This window comes from Varanus komodoensis, unplaced genomic scaffold (genome assembly GCF_004798865.1).
Source record: "Varanus komodoensis strain SLA01 unplaced genomic scaffold, ASM479886v1 scaffold81, whole genome shotgun sequence".
NCBI classification, from domain to species: Eukaryota; Metazoa; Chordata; class Lepidosauria; order Squamata; family Varanidae; genus Varanus; species Varanus komodoensis.
The window spans coordinates 887,858-915,352 of NW_025336495.1; the positions used below are offsets into that span (position 1 = coordinate 887,858).

The 27,495-nt window shown below is 48.9% G+C and overlaps 1 protein-coding gene across 4 annotated transcripts in view; it reads left to right on the forward strand.

Annotated features, from left to right (window-relative positions):
* Positions 1-27,495, forward strand: part of MTMR4 (myotubularin related protein 4) — a 61,325-nt gene that overhangs the window by 19,636 nt on the left and 14,194 nt on the right. For 3 of the 4 annotated variants that reach the window (XM_044456080.1, XM_044456081.1, XM_044456083.1), the window contains exons 4-16: positions 7,225-7,314; positions 10,816-10,932; positions 13,929-14,011; positions 16,002-16,168; positions 16,647-16,743; positions 17,630-17,743; positions 19,468-19,664; positions 21,225-21,353; positions 21,777-21,888; positions 23,163-23,358; positions 24,598-24,783; positions 26,006-26,176; positions 26,268-26,422. In XM_044456080.1, coding sequence (XP_044312015.1) covers positions 7,225-7,314; positions 10,816-10,932; positions 13,929-14,011; positions 16,002-16,168; positions 16,647-16,743; positions 17,630-17,743; positions 19,468-19,664; positions 21,225-21,353; positions 21,777-21,888; positions 23,163-23,358; positions 24,598-24,783; positions 26,006-26,176; positions 26,268-26,422 — 1,814 coding nt within the window. Of the gene's footprint in view, positions 1-7,224; positions 7,315-10,815; positions 10,933-11,562; positions 12,299-13,928; positions 14,012-16,001; positions 16,169-16,646; positions 16,744-17,629; positions 17,744-19,467; positions 19,665-21,224; positions 21,354-21,776; positions 21,889-23,162; positions 23,359-24,597; positions 24,784-26,005; positions 26,177-26,267; positions 26,423-27,495 lie in introns of those variants that run through there. The other variant, XM_044456084.1, reaches the window with a different exon arrangement.

Below are 27,495 nucleotides of genomic sequence, written 5' to 3' on the forward strand. Positions count from 1 at the left end.
AACATCAGTTTATAGGTTTAAATCTGCAGCCAGGGTGGATCTGGATTTTATGTGTATTTTATGTGTATTTTATTTTATTTTATTTTATTTTATTTTATGTAAGCCGTCCCGAGGCAATGCGATGGGACGGCATACAAATACTCTAAATAACTAACTAAATGAATAATGCACAGGTGACCACTTGAAGAACGACCTGCCTTTCCCTTAGATAACTAGCACCTGAACCAGGGGTCCTCAAACTTTTTGAAAAAGGGCCAGTGGAAAGGCTGCGGTGACTGTTGCGGGCCAGTGAGGTGGGGGCGCCTGGGGGCGCGCGCGGCGGTGGCTCGCTCACTCGGAGATCTCCCAGCGAGTCCAAAACCACCTCCGAGTGAGCGAGCCACCACCTCCCCACCTGCGCTGCGAGGCAACGGCGAGCGCACACATACGGGAGGCAGGCGGTGGCTCGCTCACTCGGAGACCATCTCCTGCACTGGTCTGTGGCAAGTGGGATGCAGCCCCCTCCTCATGGACTGGCAGGGAATCTCTGGCAGACCGTGCTGGTCCATGGACTGGCAGTTGAAAACCACTGCCTTTGAAGATTTCCGACAGAGGCTGCATGGCTACTTGGCAGGGATGCTGTAGCCGCAGATTTCCTGTGCTATCAGTGGGGTAAACCTGAGGATCTTTAGGTTCTTTCTCAACTCTGTGATGTTGAGAAGTTTGAGGTCTTCTGGGATTCCTCTTCCCAGAATGTGTCTCCATAGATCCAAGAATCAGGATGATTGTCAGTGGGGCAGGAAAAGTAGTATTGGTTTTGGTGGACCCATTCAGTGCCTCTGTTTTCATGGTCCTGGGTTTTGTGGAGGGGTTCAATGGCTATTTCCTCTGTTGGGACCAGCTGAGAGTTCTTTTCTTAATAAAACTGTTGTGGCATCCTGAAGGGATTTGCTGAGCGGCCTGCGTTTTCTCTGAAAGTCTGGCTCTAGACCACATCGAGAACTAGCAGCAAGATCTTGCCTCCCTGGCATTCCTGTGCCTTGAGTGCATTGTGTCGCTCTCCAGGGGGAGTTTTTGATCTGTATGTTCCTTGGCCCCCAGCCAGAGGAGGTTGCAGGCCTTGTCGCAGAGCTCGGAGATGCCGGGTCCCCTTTGGCCTGCTGGGGCTTGGTCAGCAGGATTCCCCTCCTCCTGTGGGAAAGGAAGCTTCGGGCTGGATCCTGACCAGGTCTTCCTTCTGCCAGAACGCACAAAGCAAGGTGGCGGATTCTGCTATTGTTCCCGTGCATTCCAGCACATGCTGCCTGAACAGCTGCTCTGATGCAGGCAAAATGGTTGTGGGCCTTCGCCCTCCTGCGGGGGAAGGTGGGAGCCCGAGATGGCTGAATTGGTGACTCCATTTTCTGTGCCTGCTGGCAGGGAGTCCTTGGCATGGCAAAGCCTCATCTTCCTTCTCTCCAAAGGAGGAGGAGTCTCTTTCCCTCCTCCTCCTCCTCCTCCTCCACCCGGCTTCCCTCCCCTCCATTGTCGGTAGCCGCTGAAGCAGGCAGCGCACCTGCTCCTGTCTCTGCCGAAAGAGATGCTCTAGTTCTCCAGGGGGGTTGCCTTTCTTGCTGTCTGTGGAGCCACTGATGCCAAGGGGGGCAGAGGGAAGCAATGCCACTTGTGTGCCCCCAGCCCAGTGACCACCTCTGGATTCGACCATGACTCTGCCAGGCCGCGTCTCCTGCTCTATGCTCAACTGCTTTGTAAGTGGCTCTCTGTCTGTCTCCCGCCCCTTTTTTCCTCTGAGCTGCCTGCCTGCATGTAAGGCAGCTTGCCAGTCTGCGTTGCTTTCCATGCCTGGTGTGGAGTGGTGGGTGGCTGGGAAAAGACCATGTGGTGTCAGTTGCTTCCCCACCCCCAGCGTGCCTGGTGCCTTTTGTAGGGCTCTCTCAGCCTGGTGCTTGGGGAGTGGCTCTCCTTCCCCATCTTCCTCACCTCGCTCTGCATGCTTCCTGTTTTTCACCTGAGTTAAATCTCCTGTGCCTTTTCCAGAACGCCTGCCCCGTTCTCACCTACAAGTTAGAGGTCAGTGTTCCAGCTGCACTGGCAAAATCCTTGGCTAGGCCCTGTTAAGTGAAGATGTGCGTGCCAGGCACACCGAGGAAGAAGTGTGCTTCGCTGTTCCTGGCGCATCCCTCTGCTTGAGTGCGCCCCACACGGCTGGCTTGTTCAAGGCGAGCCCCCAGGCCTCTTCCCGGGACACGCAGGCACGAGTCCCTGTTCCTCTCCGGTTGGTGCCGTGCGCCCGCTTTGTGCTCCACTGGACCACAGCCACATGGCTGCCTGAGAGCGGACCGGGCCTCCCAGTTGGGATGCCATTTCCGTCCACACTTGCTGGAGAACAGGAGGCGAGCACTGGCCCGTGGCAGAGGGCAGGCAGGAGGGTGCCTTGCTTCATGCCCCTGGGAAGCATGCGGTGCTTGAGGGGCAGCCATGCCCCCCCCCCCCGGGCGGGCAGCACTTGGCTGTGGCGCCTCATGCAACTGCTCGGCATGGTGCGTGGTAGCTGCTGCTCTCCTGTGTGCCCCCTCCTGGAAGCCTGGCTGGAACCTGTGGGGGAAGGGCTGTGGGGAATTCTGGGAGAGCAGGCCTGCTCTGCAAGAGGGAGAGGATGCTGAGCCAGCTCCAGAGGTAAAAGGAGCAACATGCAAATGCTTGCGTGTGTTGGGCGATTAGCTTCTTCCAGCCTCACGTGGTGCAGGTGGAGAGCTGCGCTTTTTTATAAGTTGTTTCTCTGACTGTACCCTGGATGAACTTTCTCAGCTCAAGCGGTGCACCTCATACCTCACTGGCCTTAGAGGTGCAGACGCGAGGTGAGTCCTGTGATATATGGCATGTTCAGATGCGGGGGCAGGAGAGGGATTGTTGGAATTGTTCTGTGCCATCCTGGCAGGGTTATGATTTAATAGAGTGCCATTCAAGCAGAGTAGCGTAAAGGGTGCAGGACTGGCACATGTCCTGATGAGAGGGGAGCCCAGATTCCTTGGGGGCCTGGCTCGATGGCCTGCGAAGAAGCTTTGCAGGTCTGGACATGGACCTGGTCCGTTCCTGGGCAGGAAGCTACCTGGAATTCTCCTGTATGCTCCTTTGGGTCCCGCAGCAGATGAAATGCAGGATAGAACATGACATGGAAAATGGGGTGTCAGGGTGGGGGAGTGCAGAAGGCATGAGAACATCCAGCTAGGGAGAGCTTGCTTCATTTCTTAGGGGTAGCCTTCCCGCACCAGGTGCCCTTCAGATGTGTTGGGCTACAACTCTCATCCTTCTCTAGCCAGCAAGGGATGCTGCAGTCCGACACATCAGGATGGAATGAAGTTGCGTTTGACAATGAGCACTAAAGTCTCTACTGGATGCTGGGCAGAATTGGCGAGTTTAAGGAGCGATGTGAAAGAACCCGAAGTGGCATTTGTTTTGGCAAGTGGGCTGCCGTGGCAGAGGGCACGACAACCAGCACTTCCCTGGCACATGTGGTAAGGTGCCTGTGCCTGTGCACATGTATGCGTACAGAGCAGGAGGACCCTGGTTGTCCCCATCCTCCGGTGGGGAAGGGTGCATTTATGTTTGCACACGTGTGTGGGGCTCATCAGCACCATTCTTCAGTGACAGGGAAGGTGGAAGCAGATTGCAAGCACTGAGCTCCAGCACCTGGGAGTGAGTTTTACCCTCATCCTTTGCACATTATGTTCAGTGCTAACAGCTGAAAAACCGAAAATACTAATTATATTTCTGTATTACCCAATAGCTAAAGCTCTCTGGGTGGTTTACAACAGCGCTAGCATGGATATCACTTTTTGACGATGATAATGCCACTTGGTTTGCATCAGCAGGTTAATTTTTAAAAACTTAGTATTAAATTTATGTCACAGAAATGATGACCTGTTGTCAGGTTTGATTCCAGAGGTCTTCCAATGGGGAAATCAGCTGAATTCCAACAGCATTTATGATCCGTTTTCACATTTCCTTCCCACCAATCTACCACTCAAGGTTTTCTGGCTGCCATCTTGGAATGCATATATAAACATATATATTTCTGCCAACAGTATTCCTGTCACAGGTTGGGTTTTGTCACCTTCAGTTTGCTTACATGTACTGTATGTTCTTGGTGTGTATGTATCAGTGGCGGCTGCTGTTTGTGCGATTGGCACACAGCGTATGCTGGACAGCTGCCTATAAGAGACATTTCCTTGACCGGACAGCATTTTGCTGTGTTCAGAACTTGGGGTAAGCGTAGAGGGTTCTTCACAGCACCATGGCAACCATTGAAAGAGTACAGTTTGGACCCATCTTTATCAGGAGCTATACAGTTCTTCCTGAGAGCAGTTACTTTAAAAAAACATGCAAAAGTTGCCACTCCTTTTTATCTCATTTTGAAGAACATATTTCTTTGAGAAGCAGCAAATATTGGGCACTTGGTTACCTAGAAGATCTTGATCTCTGAAGAAACTTGTTTTTCCGGAAATGCTTTCCCCCATTTTCTTTCTTGTCTTACTAAATGCCTCTTCTGCTCCCCACTCTCCAATGGGAAAAAGAAAACAAATGTTTAATAGAGGTGAAATTGCTCCCATTGTGAAGTTTGATAGCAAGCAAGAACCTAGTTTGTTATATTTAGAAGTGCCTGGTGAACTTGGATTTCTGTGTGTTGAATTTCCAATGAGGAATGATGTCATTTTTTCAAGGAGAAAAGGGATTTTCATGCATCCTAGATATTCTGGTCTTTGTCAGCATCTGAAGGTAGACCACAGTGTTTACTACATTGAAAGTGGGGCAAGGCAGTATCACTAATTGGATCATAAGTTCCAAAATCAATTTCTTCTGGGCGTAAAATGGATCCCTTTGCTGCTTCTGTTGTATGACTAAAACATTTTTAAGTGGGGGGAAAAGCACTAATGTGTCAGTTTCTGAAGGCTTCAAATTTATTACTTGGAAACAACAATTCTGTCGGTGGCCTCACTGGAGCCCTAGGATAGTTCAGATTCCCAGTCCTGAGGTCAGAATAAGCACTCCAACCCTGGAGCTGGGAATCAGAGCTCAGCCCCCATGGAAAGAGGTGCACCAGCTGCTTTCCATGGATGGAAAAGCCAACCTCACGTAGTCGGAAAGGGGGTGCTTGTGGGAGAAGAGACCAGAGCAGCCAGGGCGGGAGGGCTAGCTGTTCCTCCTCCTGTCAGGATGCCCCCATGCAGATGGGCTGGGAAGCCCAGGCAGCAGAAAAGCAGGACAGGTGGACAGGGAGGCCCAGGTCTCCCCTCTCGGCAAGCCTGCCAGTGTGGGGCTTATGGGCATTGTGATGGGATTGTTCCCTGAAGAATGTGAATATGAAATTGAAGGGAACCCTAAGGAGGAAGCTGTTTCGGGGGCTTTCCTGGCCACACACGGACTATAGCAGAAGTGAGAGAAAGTTGTTATTTGATTAGTGCATGACAACTTCCCATTTGTTCTGTGCCAGTCAAGGTGGAGAATTTCTGGCAAAAGCCTGACAGGAAGGGCAGGAACATCAGCTCAGCAAACAAAAAGTTTAGTGATCACTGCATCGCACTGTTCTGCAGTTCTGTTAGTCGTAGTGGCTTTATAGAGCCTCCATATTTAGGAGCAGTACGCTTCTGAATAAGTGCATCAGGGCAGTAAAAGCGAGAATGGCTTGCACCATTAGGCTGCGATGTGCGATTAGAGGGCTCTCCTTTTATCTGACCCAGCTCAGGATTCTGCTTATCTTCTTAGGACTAGTCATACCTGACATAGAATTAATTCCCAGATTTCCTATTTTGAACTAGCTAGTGTTGATGGAGCAGTGATAGAGATTGTGGAACGTGGTTTTAAAATGCTATGACATGTGTCTAAGACTAGATATGAAATCGGAAAAGCTATTTTTTTAAAGACCCCCCCCAAAAAAGAGGTCACCTTGGAAAGTGAGTTTCAAATCTAGATCATAATGTAAATCCACCATTATCGTGAAAAACCTCCACCCCAAAAAGTGGCTACTGCAGAAGCTGCGTCCACCTCGCCTGCGATGGGGAAATTCATGCAATTAGATTTTGCCCGGTTCCTCCATGTTGCTGCTTTTACAACCTTTTGAACCTTATTGATACTTATATACCCACCCAATGTCTGGGTGCTTCCTGGAGATGGGCAAAGGTTAGTGGATATTGGTAACTAAGATCCTTCTGCTTGGACCAGTTATGTTTTATAGAAACATAGAAACAGAGCGAGTCAGAAGGGGTCTCCTGGGCCATCTAGTCTGACCCCCGGCTCCAGCTGGCTCCGCTCACAACATGCCCACCATGTGGACGTCCAGCTTATCCTTGAACACCCGCACCGATGGGGCCTCAGCCACCTCCCATGGAAGCCCATTCCACACCCTCGGGGTCCCGACTGTCAGGAAGTGCTTCCTGGCATCTAAATGGGACCTTGGCTCCCTGAGCTTTGCTTCATTGGAGCGCATCCTGCCCTCCTCTGCAGGGGGGCTCAGGTCTCTCTATCCACCTCCGTGTGACACCCCCTCACATACCTGTGTGTCGCCAAAATATCCCCTCTGAGTCTCCTCCAGGCTGAAGAGACCCAGTTCCCTCAGCCACCAACCTTGGGGCCCTGCGCTGCACTGGCTCCAACCTGGCTATATCCTTCCTGTAATGAGGGGCCCAAAACTGAGCACAAGACTCCAGTTGCGGGTGCACCAGAGTCATATAGCGTGGTGGTAATACCTCTCTCGATCTAGAAGCCACACTTCCGGCTATGCAACCAAGGGTGGCGCTCGCCCTCTTGGCCACCGCATTTCATACTGTAGTTAATGGATGCTGTTTCTACTGCTGTTATTTTGTAATACTAAGTTTTAGATTATAATGGATACTTTAGTTATTACAATGCTGAGTTGATCTACTTAGTTGAAAAAGGAATAGTTCAGCAAAGTGTGTTTTGCTAAAGGAGATTGTGCTCTTGCTAAAGGAGATTGAAGCCTGAGTTGCAGCCATGGTTCCATATCCCCTGTGCCAGTGTAATTTCACTCTAGACTACAGGCTATTTTATTGTAGCCTGTTGGCTAAAATCTGCCTGGGCAAAGGGCTTGCTTGTGTTCTTTTAAGGTCACATGCAGAATGAAAAGGTTTTTTTGTGGGGGGTGGGCTTTGCAGGAGGCATGCAAATGGTTTTCTCACTTTTGTGTTTGGGATGCTTCTCTAAGCATTGAATTTCTTCTGTGGTATTCAGGGTGAGGAAGGCCCTCCCAGTCTGGAATATATACAGGCCAAGGACTTGTTCCCCCACAAAGAGCTGATTAAAGAAGAAGAGTCTTTACAGGTAAGCATTCTGGAGGAACCTAGAGTGAATAGTGCAAAACTGGAAGGCGAGGAGTTGCGGTGGAGGTGCAAAGGATGTTTTCTTCCAGATGCCAAGTGGCCGAGGATTCTGGCCTGCGAGTACCCACAGTGACATGGTAGCCATCCAGGTGCTGTTCAGAGCTCTGTCGGTGATGGTGCCTTCCCTGGCTTCTCCAGTCTGGCTAAGCTCTCACTCCCTTTCAGAGCTGCGCTGCAGTTCTGCCAACTTGAGATACCAATTACTATTGAGGATGTGTTTTCCCTGTGAGATACTGGAGGCTGTGAGGAAGAGGCAGTTAAATGCCAGGGAAGGAACCGAAAACTGAGAATGTCAGCTTGGGTTTGATACTTACATGCATACCTGAGCTAGTCATGGCAGTGAACTTGGGCAGTGAGCAGCAAGGATAAAAAGCCCTTTGAACGTTGCAGAGCTGGCTGGCTGACGATACAGTCATCTCTCTCAGCTTGGCTGCCCAGCTGGGATGGGCTGGGCGATGTGGTTTCTTAATGGTTGTTATCACTTTAAAAGCCATGTTGGCCCTACAGCTCCAGGAATGGAAAAGTAAAATGAGAGAAATCATATCACATACAGCCAAGTAGCTTTAGAATTAGGTGGAATCAAACTTTTGGGTTACACTGATTTTTGTCGATTCAAAGAAAGATGGAATGGCTACCAAGCAAGACAGGCATTTGTCCAACCTTGCCTTGTTACCGCATTTTAACTCCTTAAAACAGCTTTTCCTCTTTTTGCACCCAGCTGCCAGGGGGTCAGCTTGCCTTTGCTTCCTTGTGTTTATTAAAAAATGTTTTAGAAATTCACACATGGATTCAGTTAATTTACCTTAGAATATCCTAGTAGTATGTTTAGTATCTTTCGTATGAAAGGGGAGTTTGCCTTTTGGGCTGTAGGTAATGAGTGAGTACTACTGGCTTGGGACCAGGTCACCCCCTGCATCTAAGCAAGGACCATATAATGAAAATGTCACAGGAACATGGTATCTACAGATGCACTAAATCACCACTTGCTGGCTTATTTCTTATATGTTGGTTTAAAAGGGAGGGGTGGGTAGAAATATCAGCTGGCCATCGCTTACTGGGAACGAGGCCTCCCCCCCCCCCCCCGGTAAGAGGCCTCCCCCCCCGTAAGACACACTGTCATCCTCCCTCCCTCCTTTGTGCCATATGCTTGCTCAGTCTGATTTGAGAAGGATTGTGATGACTTCCTGGTTTCGGCATGGCAGGATTAAACCTTTTGGGGACTGCATTTTTAGTATATCTTTAGGTTTGACTTGATTTACTTCATGGTGGGCTCTGTGTGTGTTTAATTTTGTAGAACTCTTCTGGGCTTCCCAATGTTAAATATAAACAAGTAAAATAGAGAGAAATGGTATCTAGACTTGGGGCTGATGAGCCTGTGGGATTAGCATATGTATATTTGCTCCTAGTTCGGCATCTTGATTAAGAACGGAGATCTTGGAAAAAAGCTTCCTAGGAAGTGCCTTGGAGATCTCTCCCATTTTTGCTGTGTCAGTGTCGCCATGGAGAGTTGTAACAAGGCAGAAAGCCACCCTGGGCGTTCTTATGTACTTTTTTTTGGTTTTCCCTCCTCCAGAGAGTAAAAGCATGCTTCATAGATCCTCAACATTGCTTTAGAGATGTTGGCCAGTCTGCTCTAGATTTTTCCCCTTTTGTTTTAAACCCATCAGAATTTCCAGGACAAAGCAAAGCAGTGCAGTGTTTCTTGGGAGGCCAGCAGCAAAACTGCATTTCAAAAAGCACGTCTCTCCAGTTCTGTGGGAATTTTACATCCCCTGCACAATTTCACACAAACCTGGAGGTGTTAAGCATTCCAGTTAAACCTGCCCCCCCCCCCAAAAATTAAAAGCAGATCTATTTTTAAACAGTAAGAGACATCCCTTAGATGTTCCAGCAGGAAAAAGCAAACCAGCTGTAGCATTTCAGCTGAAATGCAGTGAAGACTGTGACAGGCAAACACTTTCAAAGAATGAATTTAAAGTATCCTCTGAGAGTAACTTCTCATCTGTAGAAGAAGAAAAGAAACAGTTTAAAATGTGGGTGTGTGGTATGATATTTATAAAGTGCACATTGTGCTGAAGCAGGGAGACAGCTGAAGATAACTAATAATGTGCACCCTTATTTGGCCCCAGCTGGTCATGTTAGGAACATGGTATGCCTTCTACTGAATCACGTTATTGGTTTTGAATGGTCCCAGCGTGCCTACAGACACTTCTTTTGACATATTCCAGCCACCCTGCCTTTTTTGAATTTTGTTTTATTTTTAAATAGCTAAAACAACCTCACACCCCTTGGAGGTTAGCATGTGGCAAAACATATGTATTTATTTAGTAGTACTGTCTTACAGCACCATCTTTATTTGGGTTCAGGGGAGTGGTTTTATTTTCTGGAGCTCAAACTCCACTCCTGCTTTGTACCAAGTACTCTTGGGTCAGTTGCTTTTCTCTTCTCAGCACCTCTTTTCCTGGGAAGTAAGTCTTAGGTGACCATTCATGACCATCATGGCAGCCATTTTGAGAGAGAGCCCATGGCACTCCCTTAAAATGTGTCCGTTGTCCTCAAATGTTTGACTTTACCGGTATTGTCTGCCTTGACTGACCACAGCTCTGTAGGGCTTCACATGGGATTCTTTCCCAGACTTACCTAGAGATGTTGCCAGACATAAAACTTGGAGCTTTCTGGAAACTCTGCCACGGAGGTGCAGCCCTTCCTAATCTAGCTACTAATTTGCAGTTTGTCTGAGGATGTGGAACCTCCCAGTATTTGTGCCATTTCTGAATCACTGCTGCTGTAGGAAGTGAAACATTGGTCTCCCCAGGAATATGGAAAGGAACTGCAGTTTAAATGCAGGCATCACTTAATACAAATTAGGAAAAACCCCACTTTGGCTACTCCATGATTCCATCTGTATTTTTCTTTTATTTGCCTAGAAGTATTAATTTCTTCTATTAAATTTTATCTGGTTTCGTTGCATTAATTTTAGTGGCCTATGACCATAGCAAAGTATTATTCTGTTCTAATATTTCTTCACTTTAAAGTATGTGGGAGCCTTCTGCCCATGTGTGAATTTGAAGAGCTTCTTTTAAAAGTGAGGTAGAAAGGAAGGCACACCCTGGCAAGGGATTCAGTGGACGCCATCATTTCTGTGTACTTCTTGGTATCTTATTCCCATGACAGAATTCTAGCTGTATGATGGACTGTCACCAGAATATTCAAGGCTGGCTCCTGGACCTTTTCATGTCTTAGTTTGCCTGATCCCTGCCCACCTCCTCCCAAGTCAAAGCTTTCGGTCTCTGAGGATGAGTCTTAGGTGTAGGCTTTGGGCTGCATGGTGATTCTTTTTTCATGCTTTCTGGGCCGGGTTCTCTGGTGACCACATGGGCCATCGGCCTGCCTGGACCTTGATTAGTCAGCTGTGTTAATGGTGACAGTTTCCCCCTTCTAGGTGCCGTTTACTGTGCTGCAGGGAGAAGGAGTGGAATACCTGGGCCGTGCGAGCGACGCCATCATTGCCATCTCCAACTACCGGCTTCATATCAAGTTTAAGGACTCTGTAATTAATGTAGGTCTTGGCTCTACATTAGGTGCTTGGCTTTGGCGGAGTCTGCAGATTGCGGTGTCAGGATTTTGTTTTCCTCTGTATGAACCTTGGAGTGGCGGCCGGAGGAGCCAGAGGGCTATTAGCCTGTCCTTCCTCCGATTCTGTATATTTATTATTTATTTATTTAGACGGCTTCTATGCCGCCCCCTTCGCCTAAGCCTCGGGGCGGCTTACAATCATTAAAATCCCACATATAAATACAAAAATACATAGAATACATAAAATACATAAAATAGCAGAAACAGCCTGGTCAGTTTAAAATCAATAAATAAACCTTAACAATTAAAATAATGTTTAAATAAAAAGGTCTTGGCCTGGTGCCGAAAAGCAAATAACGACAGCGCCAGGTGGACCTCTCTGGGGAGCGCGTTCCATATGTGGGGCGCCACCGCAGAGAAGGCCCTCCTCCGAGTACTCACCCTCCTAATATCCTTCACGGAGGGCTCCCAGAGAAGGGCCTCTGCCGCTGATCTCAAGGGGCGGGAGGGCATATATGGACACAGGCCCTCCTTTAGGTAACCAACTTTAGGTATAGGAATGTCCTCCCACCCTCCCTGCCCTGTTGTATCCCTGACCAACCTACTCAGTACAGACTTCTTTCAGAAAAAGAGCTGCTCATCATTCAAGCATGAAAGACAGTAGCCTGCACAGATTCCAAAAGAGAGAACTGCCAATCTGACATTTGGGTTCCCTCTGAAGAACAAATTGCCTCTGTGGAGCCAGCCTAGGGGTGTGTAAAGAATCTGAAAGTGGGGTGAAAAGTCAGGGAATTTTCACAATTCATCCCCCTGGATTCTGGTTACTTAGCCCTGTGCTGTCAGCAACTCACTATGATGTGAATTGAGCCAGCTGATGGACTTCCGTCTCTAAAGCAGGGCGTATTTTGCACTTTTTTAAAAACACTCAGGAACTTGCACAATTGGAGCAGTTTGTGTAACATGATAATTACATAATTAGTGCATTGTGAATGTTATACACAAATTGGAACCTGAAAAGAACAGGGATCTGGCATAATTTTATGTAGATTTGCTAAATTCACTTGCTTTTTGGGGATTGATTTGCAGAAATCTTGCAAAATATGATTTACACAATTTGCACAAAGTTACACAAATAGCAAAAATAGTGTTATTTGTGAAAATTTCCCATGTGGTTAAAAATCACAAGCTATGGTCTCCAACTTGGAGACCTTACACAGTCCATTTCAAGCCATCAGGTCAGAAGCAAGTAGTTGGAGCAGGTCCCTTCCCAGCAGATCAAAGTGAAAGGCTTTTAACTACAGTCCATTGCTGAGTTTGGCTGGCCAACTGGAGCTGATTATGTAATACAGGTGAGTAATGTAATCATTGTTAAAAAGAAGTAGCCATTGAGTTAAGGATCTCTCTAATTGTGGAGTGAGATCTTGTCCATACCCTGAGTAGATGCTAAATCAAATTCCTATCCTTTTTTCACCTTCACACAAGGTTGCCTGCACCCTCAGTAAAGTTCATGCTGCTTGTGGGCCAGGCAAAGGAAATTCTGGATATTACTTAATTGGTAACTTGATGTTGAACCAGTGGGTTGATAAAATCCACGCTCCTCCTACTCTGACCCTCCTTGCTCTGGAGTGTCTCTCCCCAAACCAAAGGTGGTATGGTTCTTACCTGCGACTTGGCTCAGCATCAGCATCATCTCTATACCACCCATAGCCAAAGCTCTCTGGGAAGTTTATAACTAACTATGAAAGCAATAACAGGCAATAGATAAAAGCATTAAGAATTTAAAAAATTAATTTAGAATAACATGAAAGAGTATTAAAAGACAATGAAGGCAATGTAAAAAGACCTGGCCAAGAGTAAAAGAAAGGCACCTGGCTAATCGTGTCAGGCTCCTGAATGATCAGGGAGGTCTTGAAGGGCCTCCACACAGAGGGCTGTCTTAACCTGGTGCCAGAAAGATGCCAAATTTGGCCCCAGGCAGGACACAGCAGGGAGGTAGTTCCAAAGATGGGGAACTACCACCCCCCCCCACCAGTTGTCACCATCTGAGCCTCTCGAGGGGTTGGCACCCAGAGGCAAGCCCTGGAGGCTGAGCATAGTGTCCAGGTAGATTGGCAAATGACAACATCATATAGCACATTTAGGAAATGAATTATACCAGTTGCTTTATGGATCAGTACCAGTTTAGTCCATTTTTCAAACCAGGGGATTGGCACAAGATTCCACTTCTAATATCCCACCAATCTGGTGCATCACACCTTAAGCTTTATAGCATTGCTGTGGAGACCCTTGCAGCTCAGTGGCATTCCAGCTAAGCGCTCTGACCCCACCCCTTCTTCCAGTTTGGATTCGGAGTCTGAAACCTCCCATCTTTTGTGAGAAGCCAGCAGGAACCCCATCAAGCTCAAACTCGGGGACTTCCAGGACGTAGCATGTTCCAAGCTAGGCTCCTTGTTTGCACGGTGCTTATGGGAACCACCATGGTTCCTGGAGCCTTGCTGCCTTTTGCTGTTACCTATGCAGAGAAGTCTGGACGAGCATGCTGGGGGAGATGGATTGTGTGTCCTCTGTGCTATATTGCAAAATAAGACTCCCTGCCTTGCCAAGAAATGCACATTTCTTCTGCTCTTCATCATTCCTGTCTAGCCATATACAGATCAGTTCATTTCCAGAGTGGAGGAGGAGACATAGGCATTTAGGAGTTCAGGCAAGCCATCTACAGCTGATCTAACATTTACTTCAGCCGCCTTTTCTTTAGGAAGGGGGAGTTAACAGCTCCTCAGCTCCACTCCTGTCTCCCTTAGTTCACTAATGAATTCCTTTCCCCATTCAAACTGAGCTTTTGCCCACATCTTCCACTTGTGAACCTGTTTTCATGCACCCTTTTCAGGTTTGGTGTTCGTAACACTTGAAGTGGGGCAGGCCAGGCATCAGGTCGAGTGTCGGCCCACCTGTTAACACATGCCCTGCTTCTTTTTTCAGGTGCCTTTGAGAATGATGGAAAGTGTGGAGAGCCGAGACATGTTTCAGCTGCATATTGTCTGCAAAGATTCCAAGATAGTCAGGTAAATAGAAACAAAGAAACAGAGCGAGTCCGAAGGGGTCTCCCGGGCCATCTAGTCTAACCACCAGCTCCAGCCAGCTCCACTCACAACATGCCCACCATGTGCATGTCTGGCCTATCCTTGAACACCCTCACCGATGGGACCTCAACCACCTCCCGTGGAAGCCCTTTTCCATACCCTCGGGGTCCTAACTGTCAGGAAGTGCTTCCTGGCGTCTAAATGCAACCTGGGTTTCCTGAGCTTCACTCTGTTGGAACGCGTCCTACCCTTCTCTGCAGGGGAGAACAGGTCTCTACCTACCTTTGTGTGACACCCGCTCACATACCTGTATGTTGCCAACAGATCCCCTCTGAGTCTCCTCTTCTCCAGGCTGAAGAGACCCAGTTCCCTCAGTCTCGCCTCATACGGCTTCCCCTGCAAACCGGCCACCCACCTTGTGGCCCTACGCTGCACTGACTCCAACTTGGCTATATCCTTCCGGTGATGAGGGGCCCAAAACTGAGCACAATACTCCAGTTGCAGGCGCACCAGAGTCGTGTAGAGTGGTAGTAATACCTCTCTTGATCTAGAAGCCACACTTCTGGCTGTGCAACCAAGGGTGGCGCTCGCCCTCTTGGCCACCGCATCACACTGCTGGCTCATGTTCAGCCTGCAGCCGACCAGCACCCCGAGGTCCCTTTCACAAGTGCTGCTCTCCAGCCACTTGTCCCCTAACCTGCACTTATGACACCCATTCCTGTGCCCCAAGTGCAAGACCTTGCACTTATCCACGTTGAATGCCATCCTGTTGTCTCCTGCCCACTTCCATAGTCTGTCCAGATCCTTCTGGATCTGGAGTACCTGCTCCTCAGTTGTGGCCACTGCTCCAGTTTTAGTATCGTCTGTGAATTTGATCAGCAGACTGTTCATCCCTTCTCCCATGTCATTGATGAAAAGATTAAACAGGATCGGCCCCAGGACAGAGCCCTGGGGGACCCCATTTGTCACTGGGCACCATCCCGACGTTTCCCCACTAATGGTTACCCTCTGCTTCTCAGTAGCACCTGTCTCAGTGCAGCCCAGCCCACTTACTTGGGGTTAGCAACCTGGTGCCCTCCAGGTGCCTGGGAATGTAACCTTCATCAGCCCTGACTGTGGACCATGCTGAGAGGAGCTGCTGTCCAGAGTGCCCAGAGGCTGTTGGGTTGCCGAACCCTGGCACTGGCAGTAGAGTCTGTGGCCCAGTACTTTTCCTCCACAAAGAAGAGCTAGAGTAAGCTAGGGCTTGAATATATGGGGCATTTGTCATGTATTTGCTATTCCCTATTCACAATTGGTTGCTGCCTCTTTGGGCAACACCGTGACCCTCCCCTTTCACTTTTCTAAGCTATACTTGCCACAGGATTCTTTAGAGCAGGCAAATGAGGTGAAAATGAAGGAAAGTGTAATTTGCTGTTGTGTATTTGTGCCATTTTGCTACAGTGCTGTCCCATCCAGAGATTATGTGGCAGGAAAGAAAATGCTCTTTATGAGTAGCCTTATATAAAATGCTTAGTTCTGCAACTTTCCTCCAACTGCAGGCAGCCTGAGGCAAGCTCACAAGCATGACCATGAAGGCACCCCCCATGTTTTTTGCCCCCTCATCATCTGTTATGTACCGGTAGATTATCTCTGTACAACAGCTTCCCCCAGTCTGGTGCTCTCCAGTTGTGTTTGGCACAGCTGCCATCACTCCCTGGATAGCCACGGGTTAGAGAAGACCCTGTGCTGCATACACAAAGGTTCTGTTTCTGTCATGGTTTCAGTTTCTTCCAAGGATTTGTCACTCTTTTCTTGCTGGTTTTCTTCCTGTTAACAGTTCTTTTGCAAGCCATTTAAGCTCGTTTCAAACAATGTGCGTCCCTGGTGTCTTGATTCTTGCTGCCTCCCTTTCCACTCTAGGGTTCGTCCTTTTCCAGTCTTGCTTTTCTGGGCATTGCAGGGTATGCATGTCTGTATCTCTGCCCTGCAGGTGCCATTTCTCTACTTTCAAGCAATGCCAGGACTGGCTGAAAAGGCTGAGCCGTGCCATCGCTCGCCCCACCAAGCCAGAGGACTTGTTTGCATTCGCGTACCATGCCTGGTGCCTGGGGGTTTGCGCTGACGAAGAGGATCAGCACGCTCACCTCTGCCGCCCAGGTGAGTCCCTGGTCTCGTACTCCAGCCTCTAGAAACCAAGGGGTTACAGGAAACCCTCAAGCAGCCCTGACATGGCTTCTCGCATATGTGCCTCCTTTCCTCGGCCACCCTGCCACTGTTGGTGGTGTCCTACGTAGTCTGCAGTTCTCTCCTCATTCTAAAATGGGGCTGGTGGGCAGTTCAGCAGAGGCTGAAATGCCTCTTTGCAGGCTTGATTACTGTCAGTAAGAGCTTTAAGGTAAAACGTGCTGTGGTGTTTTTTGTACTTCGGCTCCTTCCCCCTCCTTTGCCGTGAGCCTAGCTTACCACGGTGGCTCAGCCCCAGAGCTCCTCTGAAGGCATGTGGGCCTCGCGGGAAGAGGGCCTGAACCCCTGACTTGTTGGGCTGCCCTTTGCTAACCCCTTCCTTGCTGTCCTAGTCGAAGGATGGGCTGGATTTGTTGGCTCTGCATGCTCACTGTAGGTAACTCTTTGGCAGGAGACCATGTGAAATACCGGTTTGAGATGGAGCTGGCCCGGATGGGCTTCGACCTGCAGAACGTATGGAGGGTTTCTGACATCAACAAGAAATACAAGTGAGTCATCCGTTTGCTCGATCATTCTGGGAGAAGAAAAAAGATCATCCCCGGCACTGCACCTTCCATCTCTGGAGGCACCTGGCCAGCATCTGTTAGTGCCAGGCCAGGCCAGGCAAGGCCAGCAATGCAACCCCATGGCATTAATCTACAGTAGTAAAATATCTGTCATGCTGGCTCTGTGCATGTTTTTATGGGAGAAAATTTTCAAAATGCTTGATTCTAGCACTGTGTGTGGTCAGGGCCCCAGTATATTTCAGTACTGGCTAGATTTAAAAGGAAGAGCAGAATTATGGCCTTTGCTACATCAGTGCTATCAATTTGATTTTATTAATGAGTGTTTTGGCAAGAGGCAAATCAGTTGTGGAAACAACAGGGAAAGGATGAGACCTGGAGAGTAGTTATTCTTCTCTCTAATAGGAGGAAATAAGGGAGCATCTCCTGGATCATCATTGTGGGGGAGGCTAAACTTTGTCCCCTACCCTGGAGTTCAGGATCAGATTTGAACTGAAGCAGCTGGGATGTTTAGACTGATCTGGAGGCATTTGACTGTCTTCTTTGGTGCACCACAGTCAATAGAGATCCAGGCCCATGCATAAAAACAGACCTGCATTTGCTATTAATTTATGACCACATCTTCTTACTAGCTTACAGTTATCTTGTGATTAGTGAAGATCACCTGCCCCTTCTTTGTGATTGTAATCGGCTATTGCCCCCTTGCCCCTTTATTTGCAGCTGAATAGTCCATTCTGGAAAATTTCATCAGGGCTTCTCTGTGGTCCCTCACATGCATGACCTAGCAAGTTAAGAAGGTTTGAGCTCAGTTTCCTTTACTCTGGTCCCGCGGCCTGGCTCTGATCACCTCCCCACATCTTGTCCATCCCAGGTTGTGTACCAGCTACCCACAGAAACTTTTGGTTCCTGTCTGGATCACTGACAAAGAGCTGGAGAACGTGGCTTCTTTTCGGTCTTGGAAGAGGGTTCCAGTGGTTGTATACAGGTGCGCATCCCACCTCTCCGCCTGATAATGAACTGCCTTCTCTAACATGGCACCCTCCGTGTGTGTTGTACTGCAATTCCTATCATTCCCAGCCAGCAGTGCCAGTTCATGGAAGTTGCAGCCGCATACATCTGGAGGATAGCCTGTCAGGCAAGGCAAATTTTAAGTCAAAAGGCAAATTTTAATAGAAGCACAGAATGCTTGGTGCAGGACTCGGAACCATTCGCCTCAGAGACTTTATTTAATTAATTGATTTCTGTAGCCAGAACAGCATTGAATGCAGCAGCCGGCTGCTCCTGCTCATCACTCTGCATGGGCATTTTTCTGGGCACCCTTCAGTTCCTTTGCATTCTCAGGACAGGGGTCAACAAGACATTGCCCGCCCCCATTTATGTTGGACAGACTTTCTGTGGGCTCTGCAGCCCTGCCTCACCCATATGCCTTGCGACAGATTTTGGTCCCAAGGCCAGTGCAGACAGCAGGACCTGAGTTACCAAACTCTGCTGCTGACAGTTTCTAATCAGATTCGTTGTCGTATTTTTCGACAGCCCTTGCCCAAAAATGCCATCAGTACTAAGGATGCAGCTTCACCCTCGGAGGATATGAGTCACTTTGCCGGCTTGGTCCTTTGCATGGCCCAGTGTCTTGACCTCAGTGTGCAGCAACCAGCTCCAGTCTTGCCTGGGTTGAGGCTTTGTTCGTTAGTCTTCATCCTTGTTGTACATCAGCAGCCCCATCTGCTGAGGATGGAAAGGGAAAATGGAGTTTCAGGCCATCAGTGCGCTCCTCTGTTCTGCAGTGGCGACACCGACCTACCTCCAGAGCTTGCCAATGGCCCCTGTGTGTGATGCACAGTGACCATGAAGAAGAAAAGCGGGTTGCTTGCCTGTAATTGTAGTTCTTTTGGGTTGTCAGCTGCGCATTCACACAACCCATTGGCCATCCCTTCTTCAGTGTCAAGACTAACTATTTTCGTATATCTGTGCTCTCAATACTGACCTTAGTACCTATGTTCTATGATTCTATGAAAGAACTATAGTTACAGATAGCTGGCCTCTCTATCTTTGGTAAAGAAAATTTACTGAAAATATATTTTCTTTGTAAAGAAAATACAAAGCAAGCTGGAAATGGGTAGAGATCTGTTCTCCCCTGCAGAGGAAGGCAGGACATGCCCCAACGGAGCAAAGCTCAGGGAACCCAGGTTCCATTTGGATGCCAGGAAGCACTTCCTGACAGTCGGGACCCCGAGGTGTGGAATGGGCTTCCACGGGAGGTGGCTGAGGCCCCATCGGGGAGGGTGTTCAGAGATAGGCTGGACATGCACATGGTGGGCATGTCATGAGCGGAGCCGATTGGAGCTGGGGGTCAGACTAGATGGCCCGGGAGGCCCCTTGTGACTCGCTCTGCTTCTATGTTCTATGTTTCTGTGTTTCTACTTGGAGCCTGGGAAACACAGAACTGCTGCCCCCCCCCCACCCTCCCCCAGTCAAAAGAGCTTCTTTTCATTCGCGGTCTGTGTCTGGTGGATGGTAGGGCTTGTCCCCCGAATTGGCATCCGCATAGTGGCTTTCCCCAGCACATGGCACCTCCAGACGTGCTGGGCTCCTGCTGCTAATCCAGTACCTCAAGTAGAGTAGTCCGGCTTTTCCATGAGGAGAACAAGATGATTCAGCCGCTGTGGCTTCTGGAACCAGGGCTCTGGGATTCTGGGACTTCTCTTGCAGACACCAACGCAATGGGGCCGTGATTGCACGATGCAGCCAGCCCGAGATCAGCTGGTGGGGCTGGCGCAATGCAGATGACGAGTACCTGGTAACCTCCATAGCCAAAGCCTGTGCCTTGAACCCTGGACAAAGGCTGGCCGGGGGGACCCCTCATTCTGGGCTCAGTGACGGGAACGAGGCCTGTGATGCAGGATTTGGTAAGTAAGGTGTGCCCGCCCCCACTTCCCTTCCCTGATCTCACTGGTGGTGTCTGGAAGCATCTGCAGGAGGCTGTAGCCCCGTAACCTCCCCAGACTAGTCTCCTGGCGCACATGGGGACATCCAGCCATCAGACCTCTGCACATCAGTCCACAGGTGCCACACATTTCTTGGGGAAATACAGCTAGAAGCTCTTGGGAAGGGAAGGAAGATCTCGGAATGGCATTGGGCTGGGCACCTTTGCTCAGCCAAGTGAGTCACTGAGAGAGCAGGACTGCAAAACACAAGAGATGGTGAATCTTACTTTTTCCCCAGCCTGACTGAAATAGGAACCGTTGTGTGAGAATCGAGTACAAGGAGGAGGTTATAAGCCAACCTCTGATTCTCTAATCAAAAGTGGCTTATAGCCAGTGTGTGGCCATTAGTGCTGCCTCCAGTTTTGCTAATTCATAGAATTGGCACGTATGGGACACTGTAGCCCCGATGTGCCCGTGAAGCACAGCCACATGTGCCCTCTTGGTCCTTTGCTCCTGGGATCAGTTGCTGCCATTCTTGCTGCTTGAGCTGCTTTTTCTTGAATCCTGGATTGCAAGGTCGAAACTTTTAGATGCCGCATTACCTGTTGCTTGACTAGTGCATCCAAGAATTGCCATCCAAGATGGCAAAGGGTATTTTTGGATATCATTCCTACAATGAATGCAGTCATTTTAGAGAGCCAGTGTGGTGCAGTGGTTAAGAGCGTGGGACTGGGACTCGGGCCATCCGGGTTCGAGTCCCCGCTCTGCCATGGAGCCAACTGGGTGGCTTTGGGCCAGTCACAGACTCTCAGCCCTTCCTACCTCACAGGGTTGTTGTTGTGGGGATAAGATGGAGGAGGAGAACGATGTAAGCTGCCTTGAGCCCTTTGTCGGAAAAAGGCAGGCTATAAATCGGAAAATAAATAAATAAATAAATAAATTTTAGTGCCTTGGTTCAAGACCATGCTGCAGCCCTATCTGGAATTACGGCCTCACCCTGTTGTCTTCCAGTTGTTTTCAAGGGCAATTTTCATCAGTCCCACGCGAGTCCAGGGTGGAAGGCATTGCTCAGTATGCAAGAGCACATTCTGTGTGCACAGAAGATCCCTGAATTTATCCCAGCAGCATCTCCAGGTAGATCTGGGAATAGGTCTCGCCCGAAAACCTGAGGGGCCGTTGCTGGCAGCTCGGGTTGCCAGTGCTGGGCTGGGTGGGCCCAAGCAGCAGGGCAAATGGCAGCGGTTGAGAGGAGCAGAGGTCCAGGATGTCAGAGGGCACCTTGCTGGTCCGGCTGGTCCAGGCGGTCCAGTGCAGCTGGGACAGCAAAGAGATCCTTGTTGCATCCAGTTGTTGAGAGCCTGCTGGCAGTGCTGATAGTTGCCCCTTTCCCTGCGTGCCATTAGTTGATGGCCTCTAATCAGGACCCTGCCCTGTTTGCCCAGTGTAGCTTTTGGTTCAGCTCTTCCTCTGAATCCTGCCATGCCCAGTGCAATACCAGCACCTGCTCCAGAGGTGGGAAAACCCCGGCTGTCTCCTTCGCAGATTCTTCCCTGACAGCGTGCTCAAGTGTGGAGAGGTCTGCAACGCCTCAGAAGCTGCTCATCCTGGATGCCCGCTCTTACACTGCAGCAGTTGCCAACAGGGCCAAAGGAGGAGGCTGCGAGTGCGAAGGTACTGCAGCATTCTTTGCGCACTGGCATTGCGGCTGAACTCTTCGGTCTGTCTGGGGGTTTTCCGAAGAAATTGTTGGACGTAGCTCTTTGTTTTTGTTTTTGTTGTCAGCTTGTCAGGAAGGGTTTGTGGGAGGAAAGGGTCCTGTGCCATGGGAGGAATAGTTTAATCAAACTGAGATGCTGGATTACAAAAACTGCACGGCTGCCTTTCCAGAGAAAAAGTGAATGAATGGCCTAACGAATCTGGACATGCATTTATCCCCAGCCCTGCCAGGCACTGCAGGCCATCTTGCTCCGCGTTACTAGGTGGTTTCCACCAACACAGGCAGCAAGGCACACCCGCACAATACTGGACAGATTCCTCTGGGAGCACGTGCCCGCTGACCCTCTGCTGACCAGTCTCCTCTTGGGTTTGTTCCAGAGTATTACTCAAACTGTGAAGTCGTGTTCATGGGCATGGCCAACATCCATTCCATCCGGAACAGCTTTCAGTACTTGCGGGCAGTTTGCAGCCAGATGCCTGACCCCAGCAAGTAAGTCCTAGTCTGCATTCCAGGTTAGTTACAGGCTAGCGGAACTTCAGTCAAGTTTGGGAGGTTCACTCCTGGGGGCCCCTGAGAATGACTGGACTGGCTGCATCCTGCTTCTTCCTACTGCTCCATTTCAAAGGAAGTGAGGAGCTGGCTTGGGATCAGGACCTGTTCTGTTGAAGGGAGGGCCTTCCTCTCTAGCGCTGACATCCCCTCTGTTTTCTTGTAAGACTTTCGGCAGGATAAAAATTTATTATTTTACTTGCGGTCCAGCTGTCTGCCCAAAAAATGACTCTGAGGGCAGCTTATAGAAGCAATTAAAATGAATTGCAGCAATTCAGTAAAATGCAATAAAACATGAGCATTACCAAAAAAAATGTGATGAGAAAGGCACCCCGTGAGCCTAAAACCTTTTTGAACAAAGGAGGTTTTGCCTGCCAGCAGTAGAATAAAAGATAAGGAGCAAACTTGGCCTCCCTCAGCAGGGGAGGAATCATCAAGAAGGCCCTTTCCTGCATCGTGACCAAATGTGCTTCTGAAAGTTTGGTACAGGGGAAAGGTGGACAAGGTTAGAGGTTTTCTTCCTCCCACATAGCCCTGGAACCCAGCAGCAAGGGAAGAAATGCAGTTGAGGGCCTCCCACCTCAGCCTGCATCAGACTTCTCCAACCTGTTGCCCTCCAGATGCGTTCAGTGGCCATGCTGGCTGTGAAAGATGGAATTTGCTGCTCAATGCATCTCAAGGACATCCAAGTAAAGAAGACGAAGTGAGATAAATCCAGTGAGAATGTCTCCATGGTAGACGAGTTGTATTTCTGTATATAAAAACTTCATTACCTGTGAATATAGTGTAGATTTCAGTAGGAACCTTATGTGATTGTTGTTGTTATTAACAACAATAATTAGATTTCTGTTCCACCCATAGCTGAAGCTCTTCGGGTGGCCCACAACATATAAGTAATCCATCCAGATTTCAAGCAGGCCTGACCCTGCTAAGCTTTCAAGATTAGCCAGGGTCAGGCTGTATGCTGGCTGGGGATAATGGAGGTTGCCCAACAGCCCTGACAGGCACAGCCTGAGAAAGGCTGCTCTGTACTGTTTTCTTTCTAGCAGGAGTTGGGTTTCCAACTCCAAAAAGAGTGAGTGGCTCATGGCCATGTTGGCCTGTGCCCGCAGCACGAGGGGATAATGGGAGTTCTGAAAGACCGTGGCTCGCTCAGCGGACGCCGTGGAGCAGTCCGGTAAGGATAACCCCTCCCCTTTCCTGTGTGCCTTCAGCTGGCTGTCTGCTCTGGAGAGCACCAAGTGGCTGCAGCACCTCTCCATCATGCTGAAGGCAGCTGTGCTGGTCTCCACCGCCGTTGGCCGGGAAGGGCGCCCCGTGCTGGTTCACTGCTCCGACGGCTGGGACCGGACCCCGCAGATCGTCGCCCTGGCCAAGATCCTTCTGGACCCCTACTACAGGACAATGGAGGTACAAAGCCTCGCCGGTGTAGCAACCCTTGTGTGAAAGAACAGCATCTCTCTGTCTCTCGTTTCATTTCTGCATCGCTCCGTAGCTGAAGCTCTCTGGGCGGTTTACAACGGTAGCTAAAACATGGCAATAAACTTTGGAGTCAAATAACATAAAATTGTATCGAAGAAACATTTAAAAGTTCAAATGATTGGACCTGAGTGGTTGAGTGGGGAATTTTGTTTGCTTTCGTTCCTTTGCAGAAGTGCCCAAAATAAGACTGAGCAAAAACTGTCTTCATGTTTTTCCCTGCTTCCTCTTTTTGTGGTTGAGCTAAGAAAATGTAATAGGAGACAGCAAGCTTTCACCTTGAGGCCTCTTCAGTACCTTAAAACAAGCCTGTACCATCCTGTGAAATGAACATGCAGGTCCTATTTATTTTGACAGTTCACTTAGTGGAAGAGAAGGGCTTGATCGAACAAACTGTAGTTTTTATTCAGTGTGCATGGCACATTGGAACTGGGGCGGGGTGGGCAGCCTGCAGTCCTAGGCCCACGTTGATGGGGCTGTAGTCTGATTTCAAAAGCCCGAGCAAACTTCTGGCAAGAGTGATCTGTTCCTATCCTGTCAGCCTTCTAAGTGGGATTGAAGAGGAACAAGGAAAGAGTAGGCGAAAAAGGCTGTGACAGAAAGAGGGAGGGAGGAAGCAAGCCCTGGCTGCCTCTGCCCATGGTTGAAGTGTAGTCCTGTAAAAATAGGCAGGGTCCAGTCCCACAAATAGTGTTAGGTTTAAAATGGGGGGAAGATACTCGTAAATGTTGGGAGAGAGTAGTGATGATAGTGAGACATAAAAGCAAGGAAAGGCATTTGTCTGAACTTAAGCTTGGTTACAGCTAGGAAGGCATACTTCAGGAGCTAAGTGAAGGGTGCTTCCAGTTAGAGTACGTCGCACTGAGATGGGAAGGTTTCACTCTTTTCTTCCTTAATGGATGCTCCCCAGTAAGAAAAAAGGAAGACTTTGGAATTAAAATGGAAACAATGGCAGTGGGCAAGCAAAGAATGAAGGTTCTTTGACCTTGTTATTTAGGCCTCCCTGTAAAATTCCATGGCTGAGGCAGGGCCCAAAGCACATTAAAAGTGTCTGCAGGAAGCAGCCAGAGGTCTTGCAGAAAGGGTGCGTTTTGAGGAGTTCCAAGCGTACACATAGCAGCAAGGCTGACCCAAGAAGTGCTGATGGTTTGCACTTTCCTTTCTCACCAGGGTTTCCAGGTGCTGGTTGAATCTGACTGGTTGGACTTTGGCCATAAGTTTGGGGACCGCTGTGGACATCAGGAGAAAGCTGAGGATCAGACTGAGCAGTGCCCCGTGTTTCTGCAGTGGCTTGATTCCGTCCACCAGCTGCAGAAGCAGTTCCCTTGCCTTTTTGAATTCAACGAAGCTTTCTTGGTGAGAGCAAACCTCCAGCAGAGATGCATCTGGGCAAACCCAAGTTTGATAAGCATTTACCACAAGCCTCCCTTTCCAATCGGAGAGCATGGGCAACACATGGCAGCTTCATTCACAGAATAAATCAGGACTAGTGTGGTACCACTTTTCACTTTTATTCTCCTTGCCGCTGGTGCTTCAGTGGGCCTCTGCTGGTTGTGCAGATCAACCTTGCAGTGTGTTATTTGTCTGTCTAGAGAGCCAGCGTGGTGTAGTGGTTCGGAGCATGGAACTCAGGTGATCTGGGCTGTGGCCCTTGCTTAGCCATGGAGCCCACTGGGGGCTTTGGGCCAGGCACAGATTCCCAGTCCAGCTTACCTCACAGAGAATGAGGAGGAGATTGATGCAAGCTGCTTTGAGTTCTTTAAAAAAAGAAAAAGGTGGGATAAAAATCTGATAAATAAATGCATATGTATTCCTTTCGGCTCACACAAAATCATCTGAAAAAAGCAGATTTGTCCTTGTGGATAATGGGAACATCTGCAAAAAAATGATGGGCCACAGTTGCCTGGCCTGTTTTACTTTTCTCTGCACAAACAGAGGTGCATTCAGTCCCACTTTGCGTGAAGTCAAACTCCTTGGAAGTTCCCAGCTGAGCCACTTGTGAAAGACTTATGAATTCATGCCTGTTTGGGAGCAGCAAAACAAATTCCTGTGTTTGGATGTTGTGATAGCTTGACATCTCCTGATTAGTTTTGTTTGGTGAAGCAGGAGCTAAGGGGCTTGATCATGGTAAATTAGAATAAGCCGAGTTAGCCTTACATGTGAATGTGCCAAATAGGTGGGTTACAGATGTGTTACAGAGCATTTAGCTCTCTTCTAAGAATTTTGTAAGTGCAGTGCAAAATTGGATCTCTCCGTGTATTACAGTTTCTCTCTCTCTTCATGCAACATGTTTTGGCTTCCTCTTGGTAGTAAACAGGTGACCTGTCCAATAATTAATGTGGACAGCAGTCATCCTGAACACTGAAAGTGTGAATTCAAAAGGCCTATGGATTTTCACATTCAGGAAACTTCTGGACTTACCATAAGCATCAATTTCTCTTTATGTATTTACTTATTTTAGAGGTTATCATAGCAAATACTGTATTTTAAAACCAGAAATATAAGACTGATTCTGCTCAGACAGAGCTCCTGTTAAAGTTGACCCACAGTCCTTAATGTGTTTTCCTTTCTGCTGTAGGTGAAGTTGGTGCAACACACCTACTCCTGCCTTTACGGGACCTTCCTCGGTAACAGCCCCTGTGAGCGGGAGACACACAACATTGCCAAGCGCACTTGCTCGGTCTGGTCCCTGCTGAGAGCTGGCAACAAGAATTTCCACAATCTGCTCTATGTGCCAGGGAACGAGCAGGTGAGCGGGAGTCCTGCATGCTCCAGGCCTGGAGGAGGAGAAGTGAAAGGCTTTCTGCCTGTTCCTGACTCTCTGTCATTTTCCTGGGCAGGTGCTTCATCCAGTGTGCCACGTGCGGGCGCTGCACCTCTGGACAGCTGTGTATCTGCCAGCATCGTCCCCATGCCCTCTGGGAGAAGAGGGCATGCACCTGTACTTGCCTTCTGGATTGCAAAGCCAGGAGTTTGGCAGCACATCTCTTGACAGGTGGGGAATTGTGCAGGGCTAGAATTGCTAAAGACACCTGCTTTCTTTGTTTCATCAGGGCCTGTGTCCACGGGGCGCCCCTAGACTTCTCCATGGTCATACCCGGCCTCTATGGATTATATTGGCACTTGTGCAAGAGTAGCTTTGGGTGGGTTGGGTCCAGTCATGCTTTTGCTTCCATTATTGATCCATTTCTGTTTTCTGTCTATTCCCCCATTCTATGAACCTGGGAAGAGTCAAATGTAAATTTCACCATTTACTGAGGGGACAGTCTGACACTTTAATCCAACAGGTCCGGAAAGCATGCCTCCACTTATGCAAGGATTACTTGCATGTTTGCATAAAAATAGCTTTGGGGAAAGGGCTTCATAAGGTACCTTTTGAAATGTCAAGTGCGTCATATGGACTGGATGTCTCTTCTTCACGTGCTTCCTGATACACAGGTGAACCTTGACGTTCACGGGTCTAACTTTCACAGATTTGATGATTTGTGAGTTTGCCATCAATATTCAAATGGGATTTTTGAGAGTTTTGCAGCCTACTGCAGGAAATAACCCCAGTTGCAATGCATGGCTGTGAAAGCTGGAGCATAAAGAAGGCTGAGCGCCGAAGAATTGAGGCCTTTGAATTGCGGTGCTGGAGGAGACGCCTGCGAGTCCCTTGGACCGCAAGGCGATCAGACCGGTCAGTCCTAGAGGAGATCAGCCCTGACTGCTCTTTGGAAGGCCAGATGCTGAAGATGAAGCTCAAATACTTTGGCCACCTAATGAGAAGGAAGGACTCCCTGGAGAAGAGCCTGATGCTGGGAACAATAGATGGCAGAAGAAGGAAAAGGGGACGGCAGAGGATGAGGTGGCTGGATGGGGTCACTGAGGCAGTTGGTGTGAGCTTGAGTGGACTCCGGGCGATGGTGGAGGGCAGGAAGGCCTGGAGGAGTGTTGTCCATGGGGTCGCGATGGGTCGGACACGACTTCGCAACTAACAACAACAAGAAGCAGGAAATAACAATGCACATAGATTAGGAAATATATGGGGATTTTTCTAAAACGTACGTCCTGGTCACTTGCTCCACA